Consider the following 17273-nt stretch of genomic DNA (forward strand, 5'->3'; position numbering starts at 1 on the left):
GGTCCGCAGCGAGGACCTTCTAAGTTCCCGCGAGGAGTAGCGCCTCTGTGCCAGGCTCCGTTACACGTCCCGGGATAACGCATCATCATCACCCCGCCACGCCGCCGTGAACAGGACCCGAAACCCCCGCATGGCGGAAACCTGAACCAAGGTCCGCTTCTCCCGGAGGTAAGCGGGTCTCCTTGCTACTTTGGACCACGTCCTGGTCCGCAGTCCGGGTCTGTGCAGTCCGCTGGGGGAGAGGGGGGTTTGGGTCTAGCGGGGCTCCGTAGCTGGTCCGGACTGAGGCGCGCGGACTGGACTGTTGTGGTTACTTTCTTATGTCGCCTCGAGCCCTTTGTTTCCCGTCTCGTTCCCATGGTGATGACGCGCCTCGAGCCGACCCGTTGGAATGACCTGACACCGCGAGCCTCACCGGGCTGAACCGTACGTCCCCCGCGGTGTTCAAACCCGTGTTTGTGGTCTTATCAAACTTAAACTAAGCTAATAAATACACTCAGACATTGTTATTAGAACCAGGAGCTAGCCGTTAGCTCCAGCCTTGGGCTTGATATGAGTTGTTATGTCCTTAATACCACCACCATCATCATCATATTCTCCACCTCCAAACTCTAGTTATTCTTCGAAGTTCTTCCCTAAAAGCTTCTGCTGGGAAGAGTCTGTCGGTCGTGTTGCGTAACAAGAAGAGTGGACAGACAGACAGATGAAAGGTCAGACAGACAGGTTAGGGGACAGACAGATTAGAGGACAGACAGACAGGTGAGAGGACAGACAGACAGATGAGGGGACAGACAGAATGGTGAGGGGATAGAAAGATGAGAGGACAGACAGATGAGAGATGGGGTAGACAGGTGAGAGGTCAGACAAGTGTGGGGACAGACAGAAAGCCGAGAGTACAGACAGATAAGGGGACAGACAGATGAGTATAGACAGACAGATGAGGGGACAGACAGACAGGTTAGAGGACAGAGAGGTGAGGGGACTGACAGACAGGCGAGAGGACAGACATGTGAGGGGACAGACAGACAGGTGAGAAGTTAAAATGTGGAGGTCTTTAAACTGTAATGCAGTCCGCTCGCTGGTCTAATGAGACCGGTTGTGTCCTTCTGTAGAGAGGTTCCTGTGTGCCTACAGATCGGGACCAGTGGAGTCCGTTCATCTCTAGCCTGCTGATCTCCTCGTGTGTCACAGAGCCTCGCTGTGATCCCCAAGCCCCTGCTGTCACTCTCATGGACCCTAGCACCTCTTACTCAATGGGATGTATCGTAGCATTTCACAAAGGAATGTGATTGGATCAAAAGGTTCGATGAGTGCGGTCACATCCCTGTTAACCCTAATCCAACCTACCTATCAATGCCTGGACCATTAGATCATTAACTACCAGCTAAAGTAACAACCTATCAGTCACAAACTAGTAACTAAAGGGACTTGCTAGGAATGAACGATTAACTAACCAGCTAACTAGCAAGTAGTTTGTCTGAGTGAGGCCAGCCCTCTGTCCTCGAGGTGAAGAGGTTCTGTTCCTAGGGGTCCACCAGAGGGACCAGGTCTCTCACAGACCACCACACCTGGTCCCAGCCCCACATACAGAGACCTAGCGTGAGGCTCTGAGACTCTGGACCTGGAGAAACCATCAATACGCTAGCACTAACCAGGCTGTGATCGGGCGCTCCACTGAAGGCCTGGGGGGTCTTGGAGCCCTCCTGGTTCATGACGGAGCCAGACAAAGTGATAGTGGACTGGCCGACCTCTGACCCCTGACCTCTTACCCCTGGGGCAGGATGGAGCACGTGGCCCAGCTGAGGGAGGTGTTTGACAGCTGTGACGCCACGGCGACAGGCCGCCTGGACCGGGCGGAGCTGACAGAGCTCTGCACCAAACTGCACCTGGAGCCCCACCTCCACCTGCTGCTGGAGACCCTGCTGGGGGGCCGGCCGTACGCTAGGGTGGGGGGACGCACACACACACACATAGACACACACGTGTACCCATAGGCACACACACACACACACACACACACACACACACACACACACACACACACACACACACACACACACACACACATAGACAAACACATATACCCATAGGCACTCACACACACACATAGACACACACGTATACCCAGAGGCACTCACACACACACATACACACACACATAGACAAACACACACATACACATATACACACACACACGTATAAACAAACACACACACACACACACACACGTATAAACAGTAAACACACACCTACATATACACGCACATACACACACACACATCTATACACACATATAAACAGATACACACATAGACACACACACACATAGACACACACACACACACATAAACACACACACACACACACACACACACACACACACACACACACACATATATTCACATACATGTACACAAACACACACAAACCGTCACATTTCTCTCCATGAGTAAAACAAAAAAAATCGTATTGGTATGTACCAGATGAGTATATAGCAGTTACAATGTAGTTGTAACTGCAACGTGACCACAATTCTCTCCTCCTGGGCAGGTGAGCTTCGACGAGTTTAAAGATGGCCTGGTGGCCATCTTGTCCCGCTCCGTGGACCTCAGCACCTCTGAGGATGAGAGCAGCTACCTGGAGCCAGGTGGGTCTGAGCCCCGGGGGGTCATGGTAGGACAAGGAGGAGCAGTGGGAACACTGGTAGTTGAGGTCCTGGATCAAAAACTGAACGTAAAGGAACCTTCAGTATGACTGGGGTTAGTTAATGAACCTTCAGTTGATCTGGGGTTAGATACTGAAGCTTCAGTAGGACTGGGGTTAGTTAATGAACCGTCAGTTGATCTGGGGTTAGATACTGAAACTTCAGTAGGACTGTGGTTAGTTAATGAACCTTCAGTTGATCTGGGGTTAGATACTGAAGCTTCAGTAGGACTGGGGTTAGTTAATGAGGCTTCAGTAGGACTTGGGTTATTTATTTTGAGTGTCAGTTAGCTGTGTATCTTCCTCTTTTTCCTACTACACGTCTTCTCAAACCAACATTTCTGGGACGCAAAACATTTCATTGCTCTTCATCATCATCCTGTTAGGTGGGATAAGCTTAGGTGATGAAGAGACAATATGTTGGTTTAATTACTGTCAGGGAACAATTCAGAATCATACTATCATCCTGGGACTTTGACCCCTCTCCACCTCCTCTGACTGGTTGTGTACAGGGCTAGCGCTACTGGCTAACCTCTAATTAGCCTAGCTGCTCTCAAGAGCTGTCGGTTGCCTGGAGGATTTAAAAGTCGTGGTCCGTATTCCACACATAACTCTGGTGTGGCCCCACCCATGGCTCTCCAGACAGACTGGACGCTAGCCGGTACACTCATGTAGCCTAGAACAGTGCCTAGCAGATGACACTCATGTAGCCTAGCACAGTGGCTAGCAGACAACAATCATGGAGCTTAGCTCAGTGGCCAGCAGACGACACTCATGTAGCCTAGCACAGAAGCTAGGCGACAACACTCATGTAGCTTAGCAAAGTGGCTAGGATACAACACTCAAGTAGCTTAGCCCAGTGGCTAGCAGATGACCCTCATGTATCTTAGCACAGTGGCTAGCAGACGACCCTCATGTATCTTAGCACAGTGGCTAGCAGACGACACTCATGTAGCTTATGAGAGTTGTACGGTGACGTAGAGATGCATAGCGCAGAGACCCTGGGTCTAGAGACCCAGGTAGACACCCAGGGGGTAGAGAGCCAGGGGGTAGAGACCCATTTAGAGACTCAGGTAGAGACCCAGGGGGTAGAGACCCAGGGGTTATGGACCCAGGTAGAGACCCCGGGGTTATAGACCCAGGTAGAGACCCAGGTAGAGACCAGGGCAAAGTTACGTTGACGTAAAGACCATGTTGGATACACAGAGACGTAGAGACCAGGGCGGAGCTACGGTGACGTAGAGACCAGGGTGGGGTTACGACGGCTACAACACAGAAGTGTGGTTCAACCTTAAGGGGTTCCTTTTCCAGCGCTGACCAACAGCAAAGCAAGGCATCACCTGATGATGTCACGGCTGTCCCTGACACTAGGAAGTGACATCACATGTGGCTCCTCCCCCTCCCCCTGCAGCCCGCCCCGAGGAGGTACAGCCGAAGTTCGTGAACGGTGCGCAACGCTACGGCCGCCGGACGCACCCAGACCCCCCGCCGGGAGGTGGTCCCGCCGGCCCCGCACAGAACAGCCCCCCCGCCTCCCCCACCGATGCCCGCAGACCCAAACTCCCACGGTCCACCTCCCTGGAGAGCGTCGAGGTACGGGGGGGGGGGGGGGTGTGTGTGTGTGTGTGTGTGTGTGTGTGTGTGTGTGTGTGTGTGTGTGTGTGTGTGTGTGTGTGTGTGTGTGTGTGTGTGTGTGTGTGTGTGTGTGTGTGTGTGTGTGTGTGTGTGTGTGTGTGTGTAATCAGAGAGACCTGGCAGGAAGATAGTTGACTGCAACCATCTGGGCTGAGAATGACCACACACACACACACACACACACACACACACACACACACACACACACACACACACACACACACACACACACACACACACACACACACACACACACACGCAGGTCTTGTTCTCCTCGTCTGGTCCTGTTCTGCTGGTCTGGCCCCTGTCCCCTTGTCTGGGTGCCTGGACACTGGAGCACCGATATTCAGCAGGCAGACTGGTTCTCCTTACAGATTCACACCTTGGGGGACATGCCTGAACCCCAGACACCCTGGTCATGCTGCCAGCAGGAGGTCCCTCCCACCCCCAGCCGGGGGGCCCTCCCCTCCTTCCAGCCGGGGGGGGGCTGACCAGGGGATCTTCGTCGGACTGGGACCAGACCGAGTCTGGGTCCAGGGTCTGGTCTAAGGGGGGAGGGGGGTTCAGGAAGTGTGGGATTGTGTGGAATGTTACTCCTGACTACTCCACCCTCAAAGCTGGATATACTCACACACACACACACACACACACACACACACACACACACACACACACACACACACACACACACACACACACACACACACACACACACACACACACACACACACACACACACACACACACACACACACACACGCGCACAAACACACACATACTCACACATACACTGGCTGTTCTGTGTTGTTTTTGGCTGTTGATCAAAGATACCCAACACCCTCTCTCTCTCTCTCTGTCTCTGTCTTTGATTCTCTGTTTCTCTCTCTGTCTCTACCTCTGTCTCTCTCTGTCTCTGTCTTCTACTCTCTGTTTCTCTCTGTCTTTGACTCTCTCTCTCTCTTTGTCTCTCTCTCTTGGTCTCTCTCTCTGTCTTTGAATCTCTCTGTCTCTGTCTTTGACTCTCTGTTTCTCTCTCTCTCTCTCTGTCTCTGTCTTTGACTCTCTGTTTCTATCGTCTTTGACTCTATCTCTCTCTGTATCTCTCTCTCTCTGTCTCTGTCTTTGACTCTCTGTTTCTCTCTCTCTCTCTGTCTCTGTCTTTGACTCTCTGTTTCTATCGTCTTTGACTCTCTATCTCTCTCTCTGTCTCTGCCTTTGACTCTCTGTTTCTCTCTCTGTCTTTGACTCTCTCTGTCTCTCTATCTCTCTCTCAGTTCTATCAAATTAAATTCCAGAAAGCTTTATGGCATGAGCAATAAACAATTTACATTGCCAAAGCAGGTGAACAATAAAGTGGTCTAAGTATAAAACGTTAAATACATAAGATATATACATATCTGATATTAGATATTCTCTCTTTGTTGTACCGTTCAAGATGGTTACCACAGGTTAATGATTTATTACTTCGATTAAGACTAGGGAGAGACCATATAAAGACTAGGTAGAGACCAGGTAGGGACCAGGTAGAGACCTCATTAAGAATGGTTGGGACCAGATAGAGATCAGAATAAAATCTGGTTGAGACCAGATTAAGACTAGGTATAGACCAGATTAAGACTAGGTAGAGACCATTTACACACCAGGTACAGACCAGATTAAGACCAGGTCCAGGTCATTTTAAACTAGTTGAAACATTGCAGCTTTAAATAATTTGGAAGATGAAGATAAACAAATACAATTATAAATATGGGTCAGAGAGAGAGAGAGGGAGAAGGAGAGAGAGACTGAGGGGGTAAGAGAGAGAGGGGAGGGAAAGAAAGAGAGAGTAAGGAGGTGAGACAGAGGGAGAAACACAGAGAGAGAGACAGACAGAAGGAGAGAGAGCGAGGAGAGAGACAGAGGGAGAGAGGGAGAAACAGAGAGACAGGTAGAGAGAGACAACCAGAGAGAGAGACAGAGGAAGAGAGACAGACAAACAGAGAGAGAGATAGAGTTCGAAACAGAGGGAGGGAGTGGGAGGCACATATTGTTCGTGACTAAAAGCGTTACATAAATGTTACATAAATCTGTTGAATATTTAACAATGGAGTTCATTCATAAGACCCACACACACACACACACACACCCAGGCACACGCACACTCACACCCAGGCACACCCACACACACACACACTGTCACAAACTACTGTTCTTATGTTTATGCTCTCTCTCTCTCTCTCTCTCTCTCTCTCTCTCTCTCTCTCTCTCTCTCTCTCTCTCTCTCTCTCTCTCTCTCTCTCTCTCTCTCTCTCTCTCTCAGAGCCTGAAGTCAGAGGAAGATGGCGTCCAGGAGGGGGGAGAAGGGGGCGGAGCTCTGGAGAAGGAGGCGGAGTCTCAGATGTGTGATGACCTCGAGACGTCACAACACAACACACTGGTACACACATTATACTACACCACACTACACAACACACAGGTACATACCATGAATAGCAATATGACCTAAAACAACGCAGTATAACAACACAACACAGGCACACAATAGAAGACGGGACAGCACAAAACAATGAACATGTTTTAAACAAAACAAAGCAACAACAAAACAACAACAACATCTTTAACACAAAACACTTCAGCCAAACCCCGAAGTGAACCTATAGTTGACCTTTTACCGGGTTTTCAGGAGCTGTTGAGTGAGTCAGCTGACCATCTCTCTGGGGAGGGAGACCACGCCCCCATCACCTCCACTCCAAGATGGCACCCCAAACACAAGGTAAACACACACACAAACACACAAGCCCAATATTGAGCCTGGCCAATCAGCAAACTGATTGCAGCTGTCAGTCAAGTGACCAACCTTATAGTGTGGGCGGGGCTTGTACCTCTGTGTACCTGCCGTCTGTCTTTGGTGTTAGTCTGTGGGTCTAGAAGCTTGCTAAACTAGCCTGTGAGCGTGCTAATCTAAACTGTGCGCAGGCTAGCCCATGACTGTGTGAGTGTTCTAGCCTGTGAGCGTGCTAACCTAGCCTGTGAGCGTGCTAACCTAGATTTTGAGCGTGCTAACCTAGCCTGTGAGCGTGCTAACCTAGATTGTGAGCATGCTAACCTAGCCTGTGAGCGTTCAAACTTAACCTGTGTGCTAACCCGTGAGTGGACTAGTCTTTGAGCGTGCTAAACTATACTACTACTACTTAACTATTACTATCTGCTCCTTAACTAAACCACTACCAGTAAACTAAACTAAACAAACTAAATCAAGCCATCCCTGTTGTTCCACGGAGACGTTCTGATTGGACGGCAGTAGATCAACTGTCAAGAGTTAACGTCAATAAGTACATTAAAGACGAGTAGAACGAAGACCTGAACCCTAAGCCGAAGGGTTGGGGAGTCTGGAGGGCCCAGTGGCCGAGGGGAGGGAGGAGGAAGGCTTGGGCCCAATCCCATTTCTACCCCTTACCCCTTCCCCTTGTTTTGAAGGGGGAAGGGGAAGGGGTAAGGGGTAGAAATGGGGATTGGGCCTTGTTTTGGTTGGTAGTTTTCTCAAGTCTTCTGGATTCTGATCATATTGAATCAACTCTACGATGATGAGGACGTGAGGAGGTCTGGGAGGACAGGAGGCGATGTGGCCCCAAACCCCCTCAACCAGATTATAGTTTCACTAATCCAGATTAAAATTCCAACATAACACGGCGAACAGAGTTTATGAGCAGTGTGGGAAGTCTTTAGTGTGTGTGTTGAGTCTGAGAGCCGAGTGTTTTCATTAGTGAGCGGAGAACCACACAGAACCACAGAGACCCGATAGCTCAACCGCTATAGGAATGGGAATGATACCCTGGACATACCGGTGACTCTAGCGCTCTCTCTCTCTCTCTCTCTCTCTCTCTCTCTCTCTCTCTCTCTCTCTCTCTCTCCTCCCATTCCCCCCCCCATGTCCTCCCAGGCGGTCCGCCCCGCCCCCCCAGCGGTCCTCTGTGTCTCCGCGGGCCAGCGGGTCCTCAGCTGTCTGGACGACGGGTCGGGCAGCACCGGCCCGGAGCGGGTCGTGGCCCTCTGGACCCAGGAGGGGGTCCCCAACGGACAGGACATCCTGCAGGTCGGTCCTGGTCCAGGTCTACTGGTGCCACGGCAGTGGGTGTCCACTAGCACCTCCTTAACCTCCTGCATCTCCTTCTGTGTGTGTGTGTGTGTGTGTGTGTGTGTGTGTGTGTGTGTGTGTGTGTGTGTGTGTGTGTGTGTGTGTGTGTGTGTGTGTGTGTGTGTGTGTGTGTAGGTTCTGGACTTCCCCCCGGAGGAGCGTGTGAGTCTGTGTGACCTCAGCGAGGCTCTGGAGCACGAGATGCTGAGCAGCAGGAACAGCGTCCACCAGGCGGCGCTGGTGTCCTACCGCCTCGAGATACAGCACCTACAGTAGGACACGCACACACAAACGCACACGCACACACACACACATAGCACCTACAGTAGGACACACACACACACACACGCACGCACACACACACACACAGCACCTACAGTAGGACACACACACACACACACACACACACACACACACACACGCACACTCACACTCACACACACACACACACACACACACACACACACACAGCACCTACAGTAGGACACCTAAACATATGACGCCCACGTGTGTGTGTGTGTGTGTGTGTGTGTGTGTGTAGGCTGCAGCTGGAGCAGGTCAGCAGGGAGAGGGATAAGGTCAGAAGTGACTTCCAGGCGGCCGACCGCAGGAACCTCCAGCTGGTCAGGGAGGGGGACGACGGGCACGCTGCCATGGAAACGCTCAACCACAGCCGCATCAGGTACTTCACACCCTGATTATAACCAATATCCAGCCCTAAGAGGAGGGCTCTGTTTCAACCAGCCGCTCTCCGATTGGACAGGGACCTGGAACAGGAGTTCCGTGATAGGCTGACGACCCTGAGGAGCCAATCAAAACAGGAGAGCGAGGCGCTGCAGCAGCTGGTGGAGGCGGACCGGGTGGAGTTCAGGAAGGAGGTGGAGCTCCTCAAAACCCAGAAGAGCAGACTGCAGGAGGAGCTCGACACCACCACCCAGGTACTGACACCGTCACTATCACCACCCAGGTACTGACACCGTCACTAACACCACCCAGGTACTGACACCGTCACTATCACCACCCAGGTACTGGCACCGTCACTAACACCACCCAGGTACTGTCACCGTCACTAACACCACCCAGGTACTGACACCGTCACTATCATCACCCAGGTACTGACACCGTCACTAACACCACCCAGGTAATAACACTATCAACTAACACCACCCAGGTACTGACACCGTCACTATCACCACCCAGGTACTGGCACCGTCACTATCACCACCCAGGTACTGGCACCGTCACTAACACCACCCAGGTACTGACACCGTCACCAACACCACCCAGGTACTGACACCGTCACTAACACCACCCAGGTAATAACACTATCAACTAACACCACCCAGGGACTGACACCTTCACCAACACCACCCAGGTACTGACACCGTCACTAACACCACCCAGATACTGACACTGTCACTAACACCACCCAGGTACTGTCACCAACACCACCCAGGGACTGGCACCGTCACTAACGCCACCCAGATACTGACACTGTCACTAACACCACCCAGGTACTGACACCGTCACTAACACCACCCAGGTACTGTCACCAACACCACCCAGGGACTGACACCGTCACTAACACCACCCAGGTACTGACACCGTCACTAACACCACCCAGGTACTGACAAAACACGCCTTAAAACAACTGTGTGTGTGTGTGTGTGTGTGTGTGTGTGTGTGTGTGTGTGTGTGTCAGATGAGCGGGGCTCTGAAGGTGGAGCTGTGTGAGGTGGAGGAGAGCTTCCAGGAGGCGGAGCAGCGCGGGGCCAGGCTCCGCAGGGAGCTGGACTTGCTGTTGGGGGACCAGGTAACCGGACCTCCGCCCGCCGCCGACACGCACCATCAATTAATCATCCGCCTTATGACACCACGTACAGGAGGGAGGAGGAGGAGCCTGTTTTAACCAATCGGGGGCTGGGGTTTGTTTGATTGGCAGCTGGCCAGTCTGGACTCTCCGACTGCCGGCAGGACGCTCGATGACGGTGTCACCATCAGGAACCTGCAGACACACTGCCGGGTACGCCTGTCTGTCTGTCTGTTTATCTACATGCCTGTCTGTCTGTCTGTTTAACTACCTGTCCGTCTGTTTATCTACCTGTCTGCCTGCCTGCCTGGTGTGGACAGACAGGCTGGTATCTACCTGGTGTTCATGAGTTTTTCGTCTAGGACAGATGAGAATGTAAATGTCCTCTAGCAGAATGAGGCCAGAGTGTGACAGGTTCACTGTGTGTGTGTGGGTGTGGGTGTGGGTGTGTATCTTAATGGGTGTGTGTGTATTAATGGGTGCGTGTTAATGCGTGTGTGTGTGTGTGTGTGTGTGTGTGTGTGTGTGTGTGTGTGTGTGTGTGTGTGTGTGTGTGTGTGTGTGTGTGTGTGTGTGTGTGTGTGTGTGTGTGTGTGTGTGTGTGTGTGTTAATGCGTGCGTGTGTGTATGTGTTAATGCGTGTGGGTGTGTGTCCTTAGGAGCTGCAGGACAGGAATGATGAGTTGAGCTCAGAGCTGTTGAAGTGCCAGAAGTCGTGCAGGAAGAGCAGACGATCCACTGATGATCCTCTCTGGACCAGACCTCACTCGCTGATCACGGAGTCTGACTCAGGTAGGACTAGACCCTAGTCTTAGTATCTATGGTGGCCGTGAGTCGGTATCTAAGGGGACTGTAGTGTTTCTATCTGCTATCAGGACGCTTTGCAGACGTAAGCTCTAAGGAATTCTAGAGATGATATCTGGATACACAGGTGCTGATGGGTCACGCCCACCCTCCAGCCACGTCCACTCCTCTCGGCTCAGCCCCCACCTGTGTGTCTTTGTGTTGCAGATGAGTTTGAAACCTATAGAGGTGTGTCACCACTTGTCAAGAGGAAACGAGACCAGCCTGGTGAGAACCTGTTTCACACACACACACACACACACACACATACCAACGCACACACGCCCACGTACACATGTGTTCTATGGGGACCTGTGTGTTAATGTTTGGGTATCATCAGGGAATGGTGTGTGTGTTAATGTTTGTGTGGTATAAGGGGACGGTGTGTTACTGTGTGTGTGTCATCAGAGGACGGTGCGTTAATGTTTGTGTATCATCAGGTGACGTTGGGTTACTGTGTGTGTGTCATCACGGGACGGTGTGTTACTGTTTGTGTGTCATCAGGGGACAGTGTGTTAATGTTTGTGTATCATCAGGGGACAGTGTGTTAATGTTTGTGTATCATCAGGTGACGTTGTGTTACTGTTTGTGTGTCATCAGGTGACGTTGTGTTACTGTTTGTGTATCATCAGGTGACGTTGTGTTACTGTTTGTGTGTTATCAGGGGACGGTGTGTTACTGTTTGTGTGTCATCAGGTGACGTTGCGTTACTGTTTGTGTGTCATCAGGGGACGGTGTGTTACTGTTGGTGTGTTATCAGGGGACAGTGTGTTAATGTTTGTGTGTTATCAGGGGACAGTGTGTTACTGTTTGTGTGTTATCAGGGGACGGTGTGTTACTGTTTGTGTGTCATCAGGTGACGTTGTGTTACTGTTTGTGTGTCATCAGGTGACGTTGTGTTACTGTTTGTGTGTCATCAGGGGACAGTGTGCCTTGTGAGGACCCGGCGGTCAGCATCCAGACGGAGCTGGCCATGGAGCAGCTGAGGGACAAACACAGCCAGGAGCTGCACAGCCTGCGGGTCGAACTGGAGACTAAAGTACCGTCACACCCCCTTCTAGCTCCTGTGCTACGTTATGCTAGATCCTCTATTACATCTCGATAGCTTGTGTATTACATCACGATAGCTCCTGTATTATGTCATGCTAGCTCCTGTATTACATCACGCTAGCCTCTGTATCACGTTATGCTAGCTCCTATATTACATCACGCTAGCTCCTGTATTACGTCACACTAGATCCTGTATTACGTCACACTAGATCCTGTATTACGTCACACTAGATCCTGTATTGCCTGTACTTCCTGTGTGTCACATGGTGCTCAATGACCTCCAGGTGAACTTTTATGAGCGCAGCCTGGAGCTGATGAGGAACAGCATGGAGGTGGAGAGGAAGGACATCTCCCAGAGCTTCAAGGTAAGGCACACTGAACATCACTGGGACCTTCTGGACCCCCAAGTTCTGGATACAAAGCCAGGGTAAACTAGAGGATGTTCCTGATGGTGTTGTGATGTTCCTGATGGTGTTGTGATGTTCCTGATTGTGGGGTGATGGTGGTGTTGTGATGTCCCTGATGGTGTTGTGATGTCCCTAATGGTGTTGTGATGTTCCTGGCGGTGTTGTGATTCCCTGACGGTGTTGTGATTCCCTGACGGTGTTGTGATGTCGACTCCTTCCTCGGGGGGTGTAGCTGGAGATCAGTGAGCTGGAGGAGGAGAGGAGCAGGGCGGAGCGGGAGGTGCTGGAGCTGAAGGAGAAGATCGAGCAGCAGAAAGGAGGAGCATGGAGCTCAGAGCAGGAGCGCAGGTGGGTGGAGGGAGGAGGTGGTGAAAGAGCAAGAGGGGGAAAGGAGGATTAAGGGAGCAGGGAGGAGCAGGAGAGGAGGACGGAGGGAGGAGCAGGAGGACTGAGGGAGGAGGAGGACTGAGGGAGGAGCAGGAGGAGAGGACTGAGGGAGGAGCAGTAGAGGAGGACTGAGGGAGGAGGACTGAGGGAGGAGGAGGAGGGGAGGACTGAGGGAGGAGCAGGAGGAGAGGAGCAGTAGAGGAGGACTGAGGGAGGAGGAGGACTGAGGGAGGAGGAGGAGGGGAGGACTGAGGGAGGAGCAGGAGGGGAGGACTGAGTGAGGGGGGAGGAGTTGGTATATGAGGAGAGTGACTAAGAGAGGAGGAATAAGGAGAGGAGGAGGAGGAGCAGTAGAGGAGGACTGAGGGACCAGGGATTAGGAGGACTAAGGGAGGAGAAGAAGGAGCTGAGGGAGGAGGACAGAGGGACGTGGGGGTAGAGGATGAATGCTCGGTATGTATATATGAAAAATGTGTGTGTGTGTGTGTGTGTGTGTGTGTGTGCCAGGGCCCAGCGGGAGTTGTCGGAGCGGGACCAGAACTATACCCGAGCGATCAACCACCTGGTACAGGAACTCAGCGCTGAGAAGAAGGAGCTGGAGGCGGAGCTTAAGCTCAAGATGGACCAGGAAGTGATGCTTGTCAGGTGGGTGTGGCCTAAAGGACTCCTCCAACCTGCAGAATGTTACAAAAACATCACAGCAAGTGATACCGTGCGTTCACTAGACATCAGGAATCAGCATCAGCCAACTGCTGTAGTAGAACAGGAGGTCTGCTCCACACTAGTTAATCTACTACTTCTACATTCCACGCGTATGAAGCAGTACTCTTATATTAGTAAAGCAGAGCGTGACGGTGGCTGTTTAAAACTCCAGCTAGCATGAAGGCTAACCAGCCATGCAGCAACCGCACATTGTCTAAGTGAACTTAGTTTGTCTTCTGATGTGTCAGTTCCTGTTGATGTCGAATTCTGCACCCTAACGACCCAGTAGGGCTGATGGGCTAACTCGTGGGCTAACTCGTGGGCTAACAGAGGGGCTAACTAGTGGGCTAACTGGCGGGCTAACTGGCGGGCTAACTGGCGGGCTAACTAGTGGGCTAACTGGTGGGCTAACAGCGGGGCTAACTGGGGGCCTAACTGGTGTGTGGTAGAGCTGAGGCGGAGGAGAAGCTCTCTGAGCTGAAGCAACGTCAGGCGGAGGCCCAGCGACACCAGAGTGCATTCTGGGAGAAGCGGCTCCTCCTCGTGGAGCAAAAGGCCCAGGAGGAGGAGCCTCTGGGTGAGAGCGTGAGGAGGTCCCAGGAGGAGCTGAGGACCACCAGTTGCCAGCTGGAGGAGGCCAGCAGGATCCTCAGCCAATCAGAGCACAGCTTTGAGCAGAAGGAAGTGGAGCTACGATGCTCTGAGGGGCGGAGCTCCAAGCTGAAGGCGGAGCTACGATGCTCTGAGGGGCGGAGCTCCAAGCTGGAGGCGGATCTACGACTCTCTGAGGAACGGCGTTCCCAGCTGGAGGCGGAGCTACGATGCTCTGAGGGGCGGGGCTCCCAGCTGGAGGCGGAGCTACAATACTCTGAGGGGCGGAGCTCTGAGCTGGAGGATAGACTGCAGGAGGCGTGTTCTCAGCTGGAAGAGAGCATCCACCTCCTGGAGGCCCAGGAAGAGGTGAAGAACCAGCTGACCCTGGAGAGGAGCTCCCTCCAGGAGGAGAGGAGCTCCCTCCAGGAGGAGCTGAACTCCCTCCAGGAGGAGCTGAACTCCCTCCAGGAGGAGTCGGGGCTGCGGAGGATCCGAGAGGAGGAGCTCCACCAGGAGGCGTCCCGGTTGAAGGAGGCGCTGGATGGCCTCCATGACCACAGCCTCATCCGGCAGGAGGAGCGGCAGGCCCTGCTTCTGGCCAGGGAGCGGAGCATCGCCTCCCTGCGCTGCGACCTGCAGGAGGCCCAGGAGACCCTGAGGACCAGAGAGGAGACCCAGACCAGGCTGAGCTCTGAGCTGGACTCCCTGAGGACGGACCGGTCCGGGCTGATCCAGGACCTGAAGGAGCAGGCCACGGCCGTGGACACCCTGCGGGCGGAGCTGGACGGGAGGAGGAGCGGCCAGGAGGCGCTGCAGGAGCAGCTGAAGCAGGAGCGGTCCAAGGGAGCCCTCCTGAAGACCTCCCTGGAGGAGGAGAGGGAGGAGGCGGGCCGTCTGGCCGAGGAGAAGGCGCGCTACCTGGGCCTGGCCGACCAGCTCTCCACCCAGATCGTGGAGATGGAGGAGGAGATCTCGTCCCTCCGGCACCACCTGGGCGCGCTCAGCGTGCAGCTGAACCGCACGGCGGACCTGGTGCTGGAGCTCAGGGGGCAGCTGAGGGCCCGGGCCGGCGGGCTGACCGGCCTCCAGGACCGGCTGGCCCTCAGCCAGGCCCGTCTGCAGCGCATGGAGCGCTCCTCGGCCCGGCTCCACAAGGAGGTGGAGCGCCTGACCTCCCAACTGGAGGAGCAGGGGAGAGAGCTGAGCTCCGTCCGAGACGCCTCGGCCCGGGGCAGCGTTGCCCGGCTGCGGCGGGAGCTGTTGGAGGAGAGGGAGGGGCTGAGGAGGGCGGAGGAGGCCTCTGAGGCGGAGATGGGTCGGATGAAGCAGCAGCTCCTGGAGATGGAGGAGCTGGTGGTGTCCCTGGAGGGGCTGGCGGAGCCCGGGGGTCCTCGCAGGTTTGTGACCGGTGCTTAGGCCTCCTGGTCCCGGCGGGCGTTGAACCACTAACCGCAAGCGGCCGTCTCAGGCGCTCGCCTGGCGCCCAGGTAGACGCCTACTAACGGAATGAGCCTGTCAATCATCCCCGTGGCCCCGCCTCTCAGATTAAACCTGTGGAATGCTGTCACAGATCATCTCTAACTGAATGAGCGCCGTCTCCAAGCATGATCCTCACGTCATCTCTGATTCCTAATCATCACCTCATGGTTTCTCTCATCCCGCCGACATGTACTGAATGTTTACCATCTTCTGCCCACTACTGATTATCAATCATTCCCCAGCATCACGTAGAGCTATGCAATAAATCACATTTTTATCGCGATTTAGATTTTTGGGTCAAACGATCACAAAATGAATATAATTATTCTTTTTTATCTTTTATAGAAAGTGCAGAACAGCTTGATAAATATCTGTACATTATTTTAGATTTCAACATTTTCTTTTTGACCAATTTTTGTATTTTTTTAAGGCAAAATGTCAAAGTTCTCAGTTACAGTGTTTATTGGGAGAGACATGCTGAATGAATACATCATGTTTTCAAGCTCAAAAATAATCGTTTGATTTCAATATTGACCAAAATAATCATGATTATGATTTTTTCCATAATCTAGCAGCCCTAGCATCACGTATCATCATCTTAAATTCGATTCATATCCAAACCAACGACTGCTGATAAGATTGGTTGAGTATTCTAAATAGCTCTACTGTAATAATACTGTAGTAGTACTGTAGTATTACGGTCCTCTCACTGGGGTAATGCCTCCTGATGGTCTCAGGATGCTCGTGATGCTGGTAACCATGGTAACCCACTTGCCGGTGATTGACAGGCGGCAGGTGGAGGAGGGCCAGGCGGAGCTCAGCTGCCTGGAGGAGCGAAACTCCTCTCTCCAACAGGACGTCCTGAGGCTGGAGGAGACCCTGCAGAACAAGACGTGAGTAGGCCTACGTAGGCACCTACCTCATTACAACATAACACAACCTACATAGGGGCCCACGTATGGAACATACCTCATTACAGGTATTATTACTCATTACCCATAACAACCTGCCCACCACTACTAACAACCTACAAAGAGATCTACATATGGAACAAACCTCATTATAACATAACAACCTACATATGGAACATAACTCCTTATAACATAACATAACCTACAAAGAGACCTACATATGGAACAGCCTCATTATAACATAAAAACCTACATAGAGATCTACATTATAACTCCTCATAACTCCTTATAACATAACATAACATAACCTACAAAGAGACCTACATATGGAACAGCCTCATTATAACATAAAAACCTACATAGAGATCTACATTATAACTCCTCATAACTCCTTATAACATAACATAACATAACCTACAAAGAGACCTACATATGGAACAGCCTCATTATAACATAAAAACCTACATAGAGATCTACATTATAGATCTCTATATAACATAAAAACATAAAAACCTACATAGAGATCTACATATGTAATAATGAGGCATGTTATAATGAACATGCCTCATAATAACATAACAACCTACATATGGAACATAACTCCTTATAACATAACATAACCTACAAAGAGACCTACA

General features: G+C 52.0%; 1 protein-coding gene across 1 annotated transcript in view; it reads left to right on the forward strand.

The window, feature by feature from the left end:
- ninl (ninein-like) overlaps nucleotides 1-17273 on the forward strand; it is a 23432-nt gene continuing 6159 nt past the window's right edge. Inside the window, exons 1-19 of the mRNA XM_056609294.1 lie at nucleotides 1-168; nucleotides 1781-1946; nucleotides 2551-2647; nucleotides 4115-4296; nucleotides 6638-6754; nucleotides 7001-7090; nucleotides 8258-8410; nucleotides 8588-8724; nucleotides 8994-9134; nucleotides 9216-9390; nucleotides 10155-10265; nucleotides 10395-10475; nucleotides 10922-11054; nucleotides 11274-11333; nucleotides 12026-12144; nucleotides 12440-12520; nucleotides 12795-12910; nucleotides 13457-13594; nucleotides 16513-16617. Coding sequence (XP_056465269.1) covers nucleotides 1782-1946; nucleotides 2551-2647; nucleotides 4115-4296; nucleotides 6638-6754; nucleotides 7001-7090; nucleotides 8258-8410; nucleotides 8588-8724; nucleotides 8994-9134; nucleotides 9216-9390; nucleotides 10155-10265; nucleotides 10395-10475; nucleotides 10922-11054; nucleotides 11274-11333; nucleotides 12026-12144; nucleotides 12440-12520; nucleotides 12795-12910; nucleotides 13457-13594; nucleotides 16513-16617 — 2201 coding nt within the window. The 5' untranslated portion in view covers nucleotides 1-168; nucleotide 1781. The remainder of the gene's footprint in view (nucleotides 169-1780; nucleotides 1947-2550; nucleotides 2648-4114; nucleotides 4297-6637; nucleotides 6755-7000; nucleotides 7091-8257; nucleotides 8411-8587; nucleotides 8725-8993; nucleotides 9135-9215; nucleotides 9391-10154; nucleotides 10266-10394; nucleotides 10476-10921; nucleotides 11055-11273; nucleotides 11334-12025; nucleotides 12145-12439; nucleotides 12521-12794; nucleotides 12911-13456; nucleotides 13595-16512; nucleotides 16618-17273) is intronic.

Source organism: Gadus chalcogrammus, chromosome 15 (assembly GCF_026213295.1).
Source record: "Gadus chalcogrammus isolate NIFS_2021 chromosome 15, NIFS_Gcha_1.0, whole genome shotgun sequence".
NCBI lineage: Eukaryota > Metazoa > Chordata > Actinopteri > Gadiformes > Gadidae > Gadus > Gadus chalcogrammus.